Consider the following 14,028-nt stretch of genomic DNA (forward strand, 5'->3'; position numbering starts at 1 on the left):
GAGAGACTGTAATGATATACGTGGGTACACACGGAAGAAGATAAACACATATAGGTGAAATATATGAGTCCTTTACATAGGATTATTTGAGACATTTATGTATGTGCATAGACCCTTACATACGTACGTGGGTACACACTCCATTTTCAAGAGAATCATTCAGTACTCCTGAAGAGCAACAGAGAGAGGGAATGGAGGGTAATTCCTTTATGTGAACATACAGAGGAAATATGTGAGCCCTCCTGGACAAGAGTATACAAATCCCCGCGGGTCTGAAGAGGGGTCGAGGGCCACACACAGCAGGGGGTCTCTGCGCATCAGGCCGGGTCCCTGGGATCCTCTCCCTCCCTGCCCGGCTCTCCAAATGGTCACACTCAGGAAACCCTGACGGCAGCTCCTAACGGCGATGCAGAAGAGGGAAATGAGCCCCAGAAGTTATTTGGGGGATGGGGGAATGAGCAGGAGAGGGCGTTTACGAGAAGGCGAAATGAGCCCGTGAAGACTGTGGAGGACGGGAAAATGGCCCGAGAGGGTGTTTGGGGGAAAGATGCTGACTGCAGGGAGACAGGTGAGTGGGATGCCTGGTGAGGGCTGGGCGAGGTTCTGAGAACAATGTGGAATTATGCTCAAAGGGCTAAAAATTCTGCATACCCTTTGATCCAGAAATACCACTATTAGGTCTGTATCCCCCAAAAAATGAGATACAAAGGAAAAGGACATACATGTACAAAAATATTTATAACAGCTCCTTCTGTGGTGACAAAGAATTGGAAATTGAAGAAATGACTGTCAGTTGGAGAATGGCTGAACGAATCGTGTTGTATAGTTGTGATGGAATACGATTTTGCTGTAAGAAATGATGAGCAGGAGGCTTTCAGAGAAACCTGGGAAGAACTACATGAACTGATGCAAAATGAAATGAGTAGAACCAAGACAACTTTGGGTTTTTTATTTGTCACGCTTAGATTTCAAAAATTTTTTTTAACGTAAGAGTAGTTTTCCTAATGACATGGAAAGATAGCTTTCAAGGTAAATGTTTGTAAGATTTTGAGTTCCAAGTTTTTCTCCTTCCCTTCTGTCTCTACCTCTTCCCCAATACAGCAAACAATTTGATATAGGTTATACACGTACAATCATATTAAACATACTTGCACAATAGTTGTGCTGTGAAAGAAGAAGCAGAAAGAAAGAAAAAAAGAAAAAGTGAAAATAGTATGCTTTGATCTGCAAGAAGGCTCCACAGTTCTTTCTCTGGATGTGGCGACCATTTCCCATCAGCAGTCTTTGGGAATTGGTCTTGGATTATTGTATTGCTGAGAAGAGCTAAGTCTGTCATAGTTGAGCGTCACACAGTGTTGCTGCTGCTGTGTACAAGGAGCAGGAGAACATGATGAAAAGTTCTGTCCACTTCTCAGAGAGAGAGAACTGATTGTCTCTGAGTACAGAATGAAGCCTCTTCTCTTTAACTTTCTTTATTTTTCTTGCTTTCTTTCAACATGACTAATAGACACGTTTTGCATGATATCTCACCTGTAATGTATACCATATTGTTCGCCCCTTTGGTGAGGGAGGGGCAGGAGGAAGAGAAAGATTTTGGAACTCAAAAAAGTGAACTTTAAAGTTTTTAATAATTTTTTAAAACATGACTTTTCAAAAGTCTGTAAGGGAATATAGATGTAAACAGAGTTTCGAGAAACAGAAATGCAGGTAGAGGAGCAAAACTAAAGCGCCATGGGCTAAAGCCCACAGCCGCTCCCTCCAACAATGAAATCAATGTATTTTGTGACAAGGAATTTCAGAGTGAGAGTATGCATAGATGGGGTAAGGGGAAGCAGGGACAGAGGGAAAGGGATGATGTGTCTGTATCAAGATGATGGTTCCACAAAGAAGTGATGATGTTTTCTATAGTCTCTAGATAGACAAAAGATTGCAAGTGGATGGGAAAAAGTGGCAGGAAAACAGGAATTGATTATGGAAAATTTAAGAAGGCAGATCTCAATTCAACCTGGAAAGGAGAGAGCTTCCTCGTAACTACTCCAAGAGTGTTGTCTCCATGAGAGTATTGGTCTAGGAGAAGGGATGTATGAGCTCCTGGGGGCACATGGTACCCAGAAATGTGAGACAGGAAAGGAACATGAGATAGAATGTCCAAAGAGAACAATCATGAAGAGGGTAGGACGTTGAAATGGACTAAATGATTGGAACACAGAATATTTTTTTCCCTAAGAGGCTTCTATTCAACCTTATTTCCCTCCCATATTGATACATATTTTAAAGAGTGAGGTAGAGCAGTGCTTAATACTAGTTATTTGTGGAGATAATAGCTCTTGGGAGATACTCCCTGAGGAGTTGGAGAAGCCTTCCCTGCCCACGTAGACCTTCCTTTTCCTGACGCTGTCCTTGGATGTTGGGGAGGAGGTGTTTTCTCATATCTCTTCACTCAAATCCTGATTGATCTTCATAATTTTGTTTTCTTTACTTTTGATTTTCTGCTGAGTTGCTGTTTACATTTATTTCACCTGGTGTAGATAGTTTCCTTGGCTCTGCCTCAGTTTATGTAGATTTTTCCATGCTTCTCTGTATTCATCACATACATAATTTTGGTAGTATTGACCACACAGTAGCAATTCATTGCATTCATGTACAATTTGTTTAACCATTCTACCACTGATGGGCACGTACTTTTGGAACATCCAAATTTTAGATATTATAAAAAGCGCTGCTATAAATATTTCGGACAAATGAGGACTTTTTTCTTATCAATGGCTTCCTTGAGGTGTAAGCCCAGTAATGGAGTCTCTGGTTTAAAGGAATAGGCACTTTAACCACTTTATTTGCATGATTCCAACTTGCTTTCCAAAATGGTTGTACAATTTCATAGCTCCACCAACAATGTCTTTGTGTGTCTATCTTCCCACAACTCCTCCAGTGTTGACTGTTGCCAATTTTTGGTCATTTTTGCCAATTCGCAGGTTGTGAGCTAAAACCTCAGACTTCTACATTATATCAATAATTTAGAGCATTTTTCATGTGATTGTGAATATATTGCAGTTCTTTTGAGAACTGTTTTTTCCTGTCTTGACAATTTAGCTACTGGAGAATGGCTATTGGGCTTATATTTATTAACTGTTTACGTGACTTGATTATATATCAGAGAGATTTGATAGGTTTTTTCCTATTCAATTTCTTTTTATCATTTCCTTTGATATTCTAGATCTGATTTTTTTCCCACTATTATTTTAGGGAACTTTGTAAAGTATCATCTTGGTAATCTGATTGGCATAGAATTAAAACTGCAAATTGATTTGGAGGGGCATAGTTATTTGTATTGTATTGGCAAAGTTAACCATGGACATTGAATATTTTTTCAGCTCTTTCGGTTGTGCTTTGTTCTTTTAAGGATTGCTTTGTATTTGAATCTACACAAGATTTTTGTGTTCTTTGTGACACAGATCCTCAGATATTTTATGAATTTTGTAGTGATTTGAAATGGAATTTCCATTTCCATTACTGTTTGTTGTGTTTTCTCTTTATGATATATGAAGACTGTTTGCCTATAAATATCTCTTTTGTAGCCTACAATTTTGTGGAATCTATTCCCTCAATTAGTATCTTTCATGATTCCCTGGGTTTTTCCAAGTAGGTAAACTTTTATCTTCCCTTCACCTGTCTTTATTATTTTTATTCCCTTCTCATTTTATTCCTTTTGCAAGCATTTCCAGAATTATATGAAATAATAGTGGGGAGAGTGAGTATCTTTGCTTCCCTCTGTATTTATTGAAAAAGATTCTAGTGTATCCCATTGTACATGATGATTGCTTTTGGATGCAGATAGATGCTTGTTAATTTTTAATACCTTTCTGTGGCCATACTTTCCAGGGCTTTCAGCATAAACATATGCTTTTTCAAAGACTTTTGCCAGTATCTATTGAGATTATGTAGGTCTGGATGTTTGTTTTTAATATGATTATTTATGTTGTTTTCCTAGTGTTATGATAGTACCTTCTAGGGTACTCACCATCAGAGTAACATAATGCCCATTCAGGTAACAGGCCTCTTTTAGAAGTAAACAGTGAATGGCCCCTTTAATGAGCAAAAAAAAATTAAGTAAGTAAAAGCAGGGGGGAAGGAAAGTGCAGTAGATTCTCTTGATAATCACTCTGAAGCCAGGAGGGTCCCCATAAGGGGCATTAAGTAGAGTTTGGGTAGGGACCTATTGTTGTACAAGGTGTGAGCTTCAAAGTGCTGTGGGTTTAAGGTTTTGGCAAATGGAAAGAAGGAAGGAAGGAAGGAAGGAAGGAAGGAAGGAAGCAAGGAAGCAAGGAAGCAAGGAAGGAAGGAAGGAATCTGATGTGTAAACCCCAAGTTACATGGCCGTCCTCTGGCCATCGAAATTTCCCTTCACTGCAGAGGAAAAGGAAGAGGGGACCTCACTCTAAGTGAGTACCTGAGTAGGTCAAGTTCTCCTAGTGCATGCTGGGCCTTCTCCAGTCATCCTGATGAATATCTGGTCACTGGATCCAGACGACCCAGAAGGGAAAGTGAGGCTGGGGACCGTACACAGCTCTCCCTCACTCAAAACAAAATCAAGTGCAAGTCATTTCACTATTTCTCTGATGTCATGCTCTTCCTTGAAAACGCAGGACGAACAGAGAGAGACAGGGAGGGCTTTGCATGGTGGTCAAAAAGCGCTGTGGTCCCTCGATGGGAAAAGTAGTTAGCAAGACCTGGTCTTTTGTAAAACAAATTGAAAAGACAACGAACCAATCAGGAGACCATCCTGGATAGTACTCTATAGTAGTGACCAGGGGAAGATGAAGGCATCTGGTCTCATTCCACCAGGCTCAAGTGTCTCTGGATATAAGCTACAGGTGAAATCAGCATTCATTGCAAATGGAAAAGCTGCTTGCATTTCCCAGTTAGGCATATCCTCAATAACAGGCCCCTTGGTCTTGTTACTCTTTGCTCCTACTATTTGCTGTATTGGAATGGAGCTTGTATGTAATGAGTCAGTAGTCTTAAATATAAAGACATCAAGCTCAGAAAACCAGAAATGCAGACAACTAATACAATTTATTTATGAGTTTAATACTTTACACAAAAGTCTTCAACATGCCTTGTATTGAGGGGGCGATTTAGAGAGTGTTACTGCATACACAAAGTACAATAGATATTTTAACATCTCCATTAAAATATATCTATATATACTTTCATTCCATTTAAATAACTTCCTTATCTCTTGCCGAGCATATCTAGTAGCCAGCTTGTAGCCCCTTGTAGCCAGCTGCATTCTGGTACTGAAAATACTCAAAGGTTCACAAACTAATACTAAGCATTTGGGGGTGTGTGGTTGATAGAACCACTTGCCCTTCAAGTCACCAATTCTCTTCAGATGATTGCTCCATACCCAACATGCGGTTTAAGAAGGGAAAGGAAGAGGAAATGGTTTTCTATTATTAAAGATGCTTAAAAAATGGGTTCCCAAAATAACGTCATTTCCAACAACTCAGTGTCCCACCATGTAACTTTCATTCCCCAAGAGAAGATACAGGCAGAGTCTAAAGAATCCCATAAAGGACTGCAGGTGGTAAATTCCCAACTTTAAAGGTACTGGATTGGAGGAGGAAAAAACCCAGAGAACTTTCCACAAAAAATGTACAATTCTAAAACTGCATAAAGCAGCCCCTTACTAGGGTTACTTGACTAATCCCTGAATTTAACAATGTACTCTCTTTGAGCTTCAGATGGCTTTCACCTACAAAGAGTCAAGCATTTGCAACCTTCCTTTTCCAAAAATAGCCCTCTGTACTCAAGAATCTAAGAAACTTCCAGCATTATCAAGCATCCCAAATACTTGTCCCATATTCAGGGGCCTTGGATGACAAAGCTATTTGCCTAAAAACCCCTACAACAATACATTCCATTTAGGATTTGCACAAATACAGTTCTTAAAGTTTATAACAGTACACAGTACACAGATGGAAACTACTTGTGCAGACAATTTCTATCACAGTATAAAGCACCAAGTGAATGTACAATTATACAGAAACTAATTTTTAAACATAAAGACATGCAAGGTTTTGTGTCATGCTTGAAATGGCCTTGAACGCCAACAGGAATTAGTCATAGGAGAGGAGCGACATCAAGTTTCGGTATTTTTTTTAATATTTCTGAAGAGACAGGCACACCCATGAACAGGGGAACGGGGAATACCCTACTCTTCACAAAGGAATCACAGGACAATAGTACTCAAAACAAACCACAACCCCTCTGATACTTCAGTGGAATGTAGCTCTTAGGCACAACACAAACTCAAGCATCATTTTGAAATGGCCTGGGTTTTCAAAACACTTATAGATGTTCTTCCTGTAACTGAAATAACACATTAAATATCGTCCCAAAGGACATCCAACACTCTGGGACAACCATTTAAAGCTGATAACTTAGATGATCTCAAGGTTAATGCCAGTCCTGTGCAGATATGTTTGCTTGTCAAAGATGACGTTCTCCTCTCCTGGAAACACGAGGAGGGGGGTCTTCTTTCTTTATGCTATTCATTTACTGCTGGTGGAGACTGAGAAGCAAAGCAACATAAAAACATAGCAATGAAAATTAGGCAAGCAGCTGTGATGGAATATTTTCAACATCTCATCATATAAAATTCTACACTTATTTTGAGAAATGAGAGGGAAGTCTCACTCCCACATTATTCTATGGCTAGAGGAGAGATATATCAGGACAAGTTTATGTCACACTAAAGATACCTTCCAAGCAAGGCCACAGGATTCAGCAGCCAACTTAGAAAGATGTTGAAAAGTCAATTATTTGGCGAAGTAAGATTATTAAAGACCTATGGAGTGGGGAAGTAGGCACACACCATCAGCTTGACTAGGGACGAGTTCTTGAGTCAAGGATTGAAAACACACTTCTGAGAAAAATCTCATCCAGGGTAGAGATATGGGGATAAATATACTCAGTGAAAAGTTGACCAGCTACCCTAAGTCACAATCTTCACTGTGTGGAAGCACCCCTCTCCCACTCCTCCTAGCTCCATACTTGAGGAAACATGTCATTCCCAGTTACTTTTCAACGGTCCCCCTTAAGGGTTGGAAACAAGCTTTACCTGGCTGTTCAGTGGCACAGGGAACAGTGATTCCAGTGTCTCCAAACACTGGAGCAGTGCCCGTTTCTGCTGAATTGTTAGGCTCAGGAAAGATTTCAACGTCTTCTTTTGATCTTCCGCAGCAGCAAGCTGTTGCTGTATTTCACCAAGCTGCAAAACATATTCGTCACATCTGCAAAAGAAGAACAGAAAGGCAGTTCAGCACCTCCCACCAATCACTGTACCTAAACATCTTGGTCGCCCTTCAGGCATGGGTCCCCAAGCAGGCAATCCCACTCAACCCATTTATCTTCAAGGACCAACTGGATCGCTCACAAGTGAGCAGCTGCCGTGTTGTTTCCTTGTCCTTGTAAAGAACACAGTTCTCCACTCGTTACTGCCTCAATGAAGGAGGGGATCAGACCCTGCATCAAAAAGGCTGGAGACTGCCGTCTCAAGGAAAGCTTCCACTCAGTAAATAAGTTAATAACAACTCCTTTCTCCATGGTATTCTAAAGTTTGCAAAGCTCTTTTCTCACAGCACTGAGTTGGATAATCAAGCATTGTTACGTCAATTTTTCAAACGAAGGAAACCTCACAAAAAGGATGTGACACATCTAAGATCCCAAATCTAATAAGCACAAACCACAGTGCAAACCTGGCTAAACCCTAGGTCCATTGCTCTTTCCTACATCCTTCTGACTGAAAAAAAACCCTCCTGCATGAGGAAACACAGTCAAAAATAACCTTGGTTTTAAGAAATCTCCTAGGCAAGGTCAAACACCATGGTTACCTGTGTCATTCCCTTAACATTCTCTCAGTGCTTTAGTATTGAGTCTTCATATGAATACACCTCCTGCTGAAGGTAGCTTACAAGGAAGCGATCATGTAGCACACCATGCTAAGAGTACAGGACAGTTAAGAAACAAAAAGGGAACTAAGGCAATTGATCTTCCCATTATCACGCAGGATGTGACTCCCAAAGTCAGAACCAAATTCCCACTTGGTGGTTCTTTCACAGAGTGTCTCATGTTTAGACTAGTGATGGGAAGTGTAGATAATATGAGCAGGAACAGCTCTACGTGTGCATTGTCTTTTCTGGGAAGAAAAGGTGTAAGATCTCTCCTTCCTCCCTTTGTCACACATACAACCAAACTTGCATAGATTAGCTTGGGGGCAGGTGCCCACATTAGCGTAACCCAGAACTGGAAATCTTTCCCTTGTCCCAAGCTGTGTGTTTCCTCACAACCAGGAAATAGTTGTCCACTCACACCAGAGTGTTGGGGGAGTTTTGGAAACTTTAGAAGAGGCAGAACTGAAACTTGCCTGCTGGCAAACACTGCCCGAAGGGAGCAAAAATTAGCACTATATTCTTTCAAAACTTTCAGCTCATGCCTCAATTTATTCATGGTTTCTGCCACCACAAGCTTCTCATCTTCATATTTGCGTTTCATATTGGAAAGGGCACCTTCAGCAGCCTAGAGGAGAGTGAAAAGAATATGAGTCTACTGGCAAGCTGCAATGCAGAATTTTCCAAAACCTCCTCCAGAGGTTCAATGCACTCCCCCACCCTCCTCAATACTAATACTTTCCCTCTGATAGTCCAATTTACCCTTTGTCTATCTTGCACGGACATGGTTGTTCGTGTGCTGGCTATTCCATCAGTATGTGAATACCAGGAGGGCAAGGATCGTATTTTTGGTTTGTTTTTTTTTTTTAAGTTGGTTTTTGTTTTTGTACCCCTACACCTCAGCACAGGGGCTGGCACAAGGGACGTCTTAACAAATGCTTAGTGATTTGCTTTTATCAACCAAGTGAACCAACTTCTCAACATACTTTACATGATGTTAGCTACTGACTCTTAACCCACTACAGTTATCTCATATCAAGGGGGTTAGGAGCACGGTACCCTGAGATCTTGGAAAATCCACATAAAAATTTTTGGTCTTCCCTCTGTACCAGAGAAAAAGTCTGAATCATTACCTTAATAAATCATTAAAATATGTTGATGTTATATAATATTCTATATACATTTTATGCATTTCAGCGGTTCTACAGTTTTTCAGTGTCATCTGCTGGCCTTCATGTGTCATCTGCGGATTCCACAAAACTACTCCCAAATTCCCATTAAATTGCTTATGCCAACTCCTGATATAGCAAAACAGCAACAGAAAAAGTCAAGATGTGGAAGGCAGAACTATAGTTCCTAATGTTAATCAAAAATGTAAGATGAACCTACCCTGGGGCCTAGTACACAAGATCGCTAAATTCCCATCACTATAGACCTTGGGGATGACAAGTAATAACTTGCACCTAGGCACTGGCAAGGGATTTTGTACTTTGTTGGGGTAACAAAACCTTAAAGTGGCAGAAATAGGAAAAAATGAACTATTCCTTATATCTTTCCAAGTTAACATGTGAACTTCAGAAAGAAAAAGAAAAAAATGTTCTTTTGGATGCCTGCTTTTCCCAACCTGACAACAAGTCATCTTTGAGTCCTTAAAATTTCATAGCATGTCTTTTTCTGCCTCTGCTCCAGAGGCAAATGTGACATGGCTGTGTAGTATCCAAAGTGCCCAAGATTATTGCCAATAGCTTACCTGCTTGCTGGCCTTCAAGACAGTCCTGAGAGTTGCTATTTGCTCTCTTTGAGTGTTCAACAAAGACTTCAGTTCCATTATTTCCTCAACAAGAGCATTTTTGTCCTTCAACTCTCTTGACATGGTTTCAATGGACTTGTTGCCCAGTGAGATCGCCAGGGCTGTCTGGAGTTGCTTCACTTGACTTCCAATGATGGAAATTTGGTTGGAAAGACTCTCAGGTTCCTTGTCATCCTCTTCTCCATCAGACTCACAAGGAGAATCACAAACGGCCTGGTTGCTGCTGCCACTTTCCACGGAGCTTGCCTCAGGGCTAAATAAGGCTTTCACAAAGAGATCATCAGACTGGCTTCTGCACATACGTGCATTGGCCACAACATCACTGGCATGCCTTTTGCAGGTATGGTCAGGGGCCTCTTGGCCATCTTTATAGCCATCCAACAGACCACTATCAGGTAACAGGTTGTTGCAGACACACACCTGGTGATACATGTTGGCCAGATCTTCAGTAATCACCTGCAGCTCCTCCTGGGTGAGGCTCAGTTTGCTCTGAAATTCTGATGACAGTTTCCTCGAAGCCTGAAGCTCCTTCTCTGGGTTGGTAAGGATCTCTTGCTTCTGCTTACCTGATTCAGCCCAGAATCTTATGTGCTCTGCCAGGTTTTGAAACTCTTCTTGCCAGGCCTCCACCTGTTTGTACCTGGCTTCAAAATCCTGGTATTTCTGATGTAGCTCCTGAAGTTCTGTCTTCAGCCTCGCTAATTGGGAACAGTTTGACGCCGCACACTTATTTTCCAGGCTATGGAGTTCACTGCCACCACTCTTCTCTCCATCTTTTCCAAAGAGCAAACCCCCTTCTTTAGTGCCGCACCGTCTGTTTAAAGTGTGGATTTCCTCAAGAAGGTAGGTATTTTGAATTTGCTGTACAGAAAGTGCATCCTTCGTACTATCAAGCTGGGTCTGCAACTCTTTTATACTCCTTAATAGCCATGACGTTTCATGATCAACCTGAAGGTACAAAGCAAAGAAATTCAAACAGGAATTAAATTTCCTTCTAATATTGGCCTTCAAATGAACAACCACTTGTCTGATACATGGTGGAGTGGATTTCTTCATGGATAAAAATTCCCAAGTGTGTTAGGGGTCATCTAGTCCAACCTCTGAGATTCTAGAGTTTATCCTCATTGTATGTTTAGAATAGGGTATCAAGGAGAGGGAGGAAGGGGAAGGGTATTCTGTTTGACTTAAGATTAAGACAGAATCCAGGGGGGGGAGAGAAAACTTTTGTGGCCTTTACACCACAGAGTAAGGAAGCCAGACAACATGCAGAGGGCAACCAGCATAGTGAACGAACTTGAGTTCATGCTGTATAAGGAATGGTTGAAGGAAATGAGAAGGAGAAAAGACTTGGGTGAGGTAGAACAGAATGGCCATCTTCAGGTATTTGAAGAGCTGTGATACAGAAGAGGTCTCAGACTTTCTCTATTATTTGGCCCCAGAGGAGAAGGTGGAAAGAGGCTCAATGTCAGGGAAAGGCAGACAGTTGTCCCAAAGAATAACTGACTGCCCTGAGAGGTGACAGGTTCCCTCCATGGAGGTCTTAAGCAAGCTGCACTCAGAGTCCTTTGGGGGATATGGGTTGGACTAAAAGGATTTGAGGCCACTTTCGTATTCAGAATCCTGTGATTCCATGAAGGGGAAAAAAGCATCTACTCTTCCTGAATTCACAGTTTCTGTTGGTGGTACCACCATTCACACACAGACCCCCAGGTGGTAACCCTGGGGTCAACTTTGGACTTTTCTGTCTTAGTGACTTTTCCTAGCCAGTCAGCTACCAGGTCTTCCTGATTCTGCCTCTGAAAATCTGCATCAGTCTCCTATGCTCTCCATTCCCCCAGTAATCATGTTAATAATTCCCGCTCTCTTTATTAGCTACCCAGATCTCTCTTTTCTGCTCCGCAGGCCAAAGGAATATTTCAAATGCACAGATCTGGTGGTGTTACTCCTCTGTTCAAAAGAAAAAAGAAGAGAAAAGGAAAGGAAAGGAAGGGAGGGAAGAGAAGGCCAGAAAAAGGAAAGGAAAGGAAAGGAAAGGAAAGGAAAGGAAAGGAAAGGAAAGGAAAGGAAAGGAAAGGAAAGGAAAGGAGAAAAAAAGGAACTGGGAAAAGAAAGTGAAACAAAATAAAATAAAATTGAAAATAAAATCTTCCAGGACACTGTGGGTGCACAGATGAACATGAAAAGAAGCCCTACCCTCACCGACTTTGGGTCCTGCTGAGTGGCTGCCACACATATCCTAATCAGTACGTTCCAGTACCAATAATGGAACTGAGGGACATTTCTTGAAAAGTGATCTAGGAAACTTTAAAAACAGAACCTTAATCCCTGGGGCAAATCAGATCAATCTTCCTGGAACTAGGGTCCAAGTGTTGAAAGTAGGAACACCTGCTGGTACAGTCTAGTTAGGATATAGATGACAAGATGGGAAATATTGTGAGATAAGGGTTTATTGGAACTTTGTGGACATGGGAAAAGCTTTAAGGGTCAACCTACAAAGTTTGTTTTTATCCTCAAGGCACTAGGAGGCCCCTATAGATTCTGGATCAAGGGAGTAAGATAGTCACACCTGTCTGTGACTTAAGAACATTTTCTCAAGACTTTCTTAAAGGATGGTTTGCAGAGGGAAGAGTGAACAAAAAGGCCACTCTTCCAGCTGTCATTCTTCGAGGCCCCCATGGCCTGTCACCACAACCCTTTTCTGAACTCTCTGTTGGGACTTACACCCAAACACTCTCCACTCCCGTCAGACTACATGACTCTCCTGGCCCTGATTTGGACTCCTGTGTCTCCCCCTGGCGTAGTCTGCCTCCTGTTTGTCCAAGGAATTCTTGTGATGCTCCCTTCGAAAGGCACCTTCTCCAGCAAGACTTTCCTGTTCCCCTGCTTGGTAATTGGTGGGTCAAGGATTCTTTACTCTAAAGTTTACTCCTGTAGCCTGAATCCTCAGAACTTGGCCTTTCTCTATCTAGACTCTAGGGAGGCTACTTGAACCTCCTCACATGAACTGACTGTCCTGGACCTGACTTCTGACCCACCTGAGGCTTTCCTGACTGACCATACTACTGCTTGTGGCCAGCTATGCCTTGTCTTCAAAGTCATTTTTTGACTTCAAAGTCTCAGCAATGTCCCACTACAGTAGAAGAAACGTGGTTAAATTCAATTGTGCCAGCTAGTATGGACCTGAGTCAACTTGACATTAGTTCCTCAGCACTAAGAGGCCTGTTTACATGGGCCCTTCCCTGGGTTGCACTAGAAAAGGACCTTCAGCCTCCATCCCAGGACTCTGACTCTAAGAAGGGCTTGCTAAAGAGTCATTATTTGTGCTGCAGAAGAACATTTTTTCTGCCACAAAAGTGGGAATAGTTTAGAGTGAGGCAAGTAATTTTCCAGAGGCAAATATTCTTTTAAAAAATAATCCTCTGACTCACTCACTGTTAAAATGAAATATCAGCAGCTACAAGAACTCAGTGGGTTAGAAGCCAAGGCACATTATGGTCCCATTCTCATTAGCAAAAAGCTTTTCCCATCACGGGATGGTAGAGACACCACTTTCTGACAAACTGTTTTTTCAGATGCTTTTAAGACATTAGAGCCAGGCTAAGTCAAATGCTACCAGCAATAGACAAGGGATGGGAGGCCTGTTTCTGCAAAGGGACAGATTCTAAGACTTCAAGATCTAGAGGTAGAAAGGACTCAGAGATTATCTGGTCATAATTAGATTCTCTCTTACTGAGTCACACAGGTCATAAGTGCTGGAGGCAAGATTTGAACACGGGTCCTCCCAGGGAGCCTGTGACTCCTGAAATAGGGCTCTTTCCAGTGTACCATCCTGCCTTCTCTAGTGCCTGCCTCTTTATCCAATCTACTTAAGAGCAAAAGTTTTTGGTACTTTAATCTAGCTCTTTTAGAGCAGGGAAGCTAAGGTGATCCACTATCCTTTTGTGGCAATGTGTTTCCCCACTGGAAAGTAAACTCCAGGAAGGCCCACACTGTCTTGTTTTCTTGCCTTTGTATCCCTAGAACTCTCTACAGTGTCTGGAACATAGTAGACGTTTCATAAATGTTTGCTCTCTCATTTGTCTAGCCAGCTAGTTAGTTATCTAACGATGCTATGCTGGGATACGTTTCATTTATCGTCATGGGCCACACTGGTTTCAGTTTGATTGAGCAAAAACTGTTCAGCCCAGAATATTCCTAATCAAGTCAACTCAGTTTAACAAACATTTACTACTGCCATGCACGTTTTCAAGTGGAACAGACTCAGAG

The 14,028-nt window shown here is 41.6% G+C and overlaps 1 protein-coding gene across 1 annotated transcript in view; it reads right to left on the bottom strand.

The window, feature by feature from the left end:
- Positions 1–5,054: 5,054 nt before the first annotated feature.
- The window catches only part of LOC140516158 (protein bicaudal D homolog 2-like), a 28,610-nt gene continuing 19,636 nt past the window's right edge, over positions 5,055–14,028 (bottom strand). The window contains exons 6-9 of the mRNA XM_072627132.1: positions 9,703–10,710; positions 8,429–8,580; positions 7,124–7,295; positions 5,055–6,574 (exon numbers count right to left, since the gene is read on the bottom strand). Of these exons, the coding sequence (XP_072483233.1) occupies positions 6,551–6,574; positions 7,124–7,295; positions 8,429–8,580; positions 9,703–10,710 (1,356 nt within the window). The 3' untranslated portion in view covers positions 5,055–6,550. The remainder of the gene's footprint in view (positions 6,575–7,123; positions 7,296–8,428; positions 8,581–9,702; positions 10,711–14,028) is intronic.

The sequence above is a fragment of the Notamacropus eugenii genome, chromosome X, assembly GCF_028372415.1.
Source record: "Notamacropus eugenii isolate mMacEug1 chromosome X, mMacEug1.pri_v2, whole genome shotgun sequence".
Taxonomy (NCBI): domain Eukaryota; kingdom Metazoa; phylum Chordata; class Mammalia; order Diprotodontia; family Macropodidae; genus Notamacropus; species Notamacropus eugenii.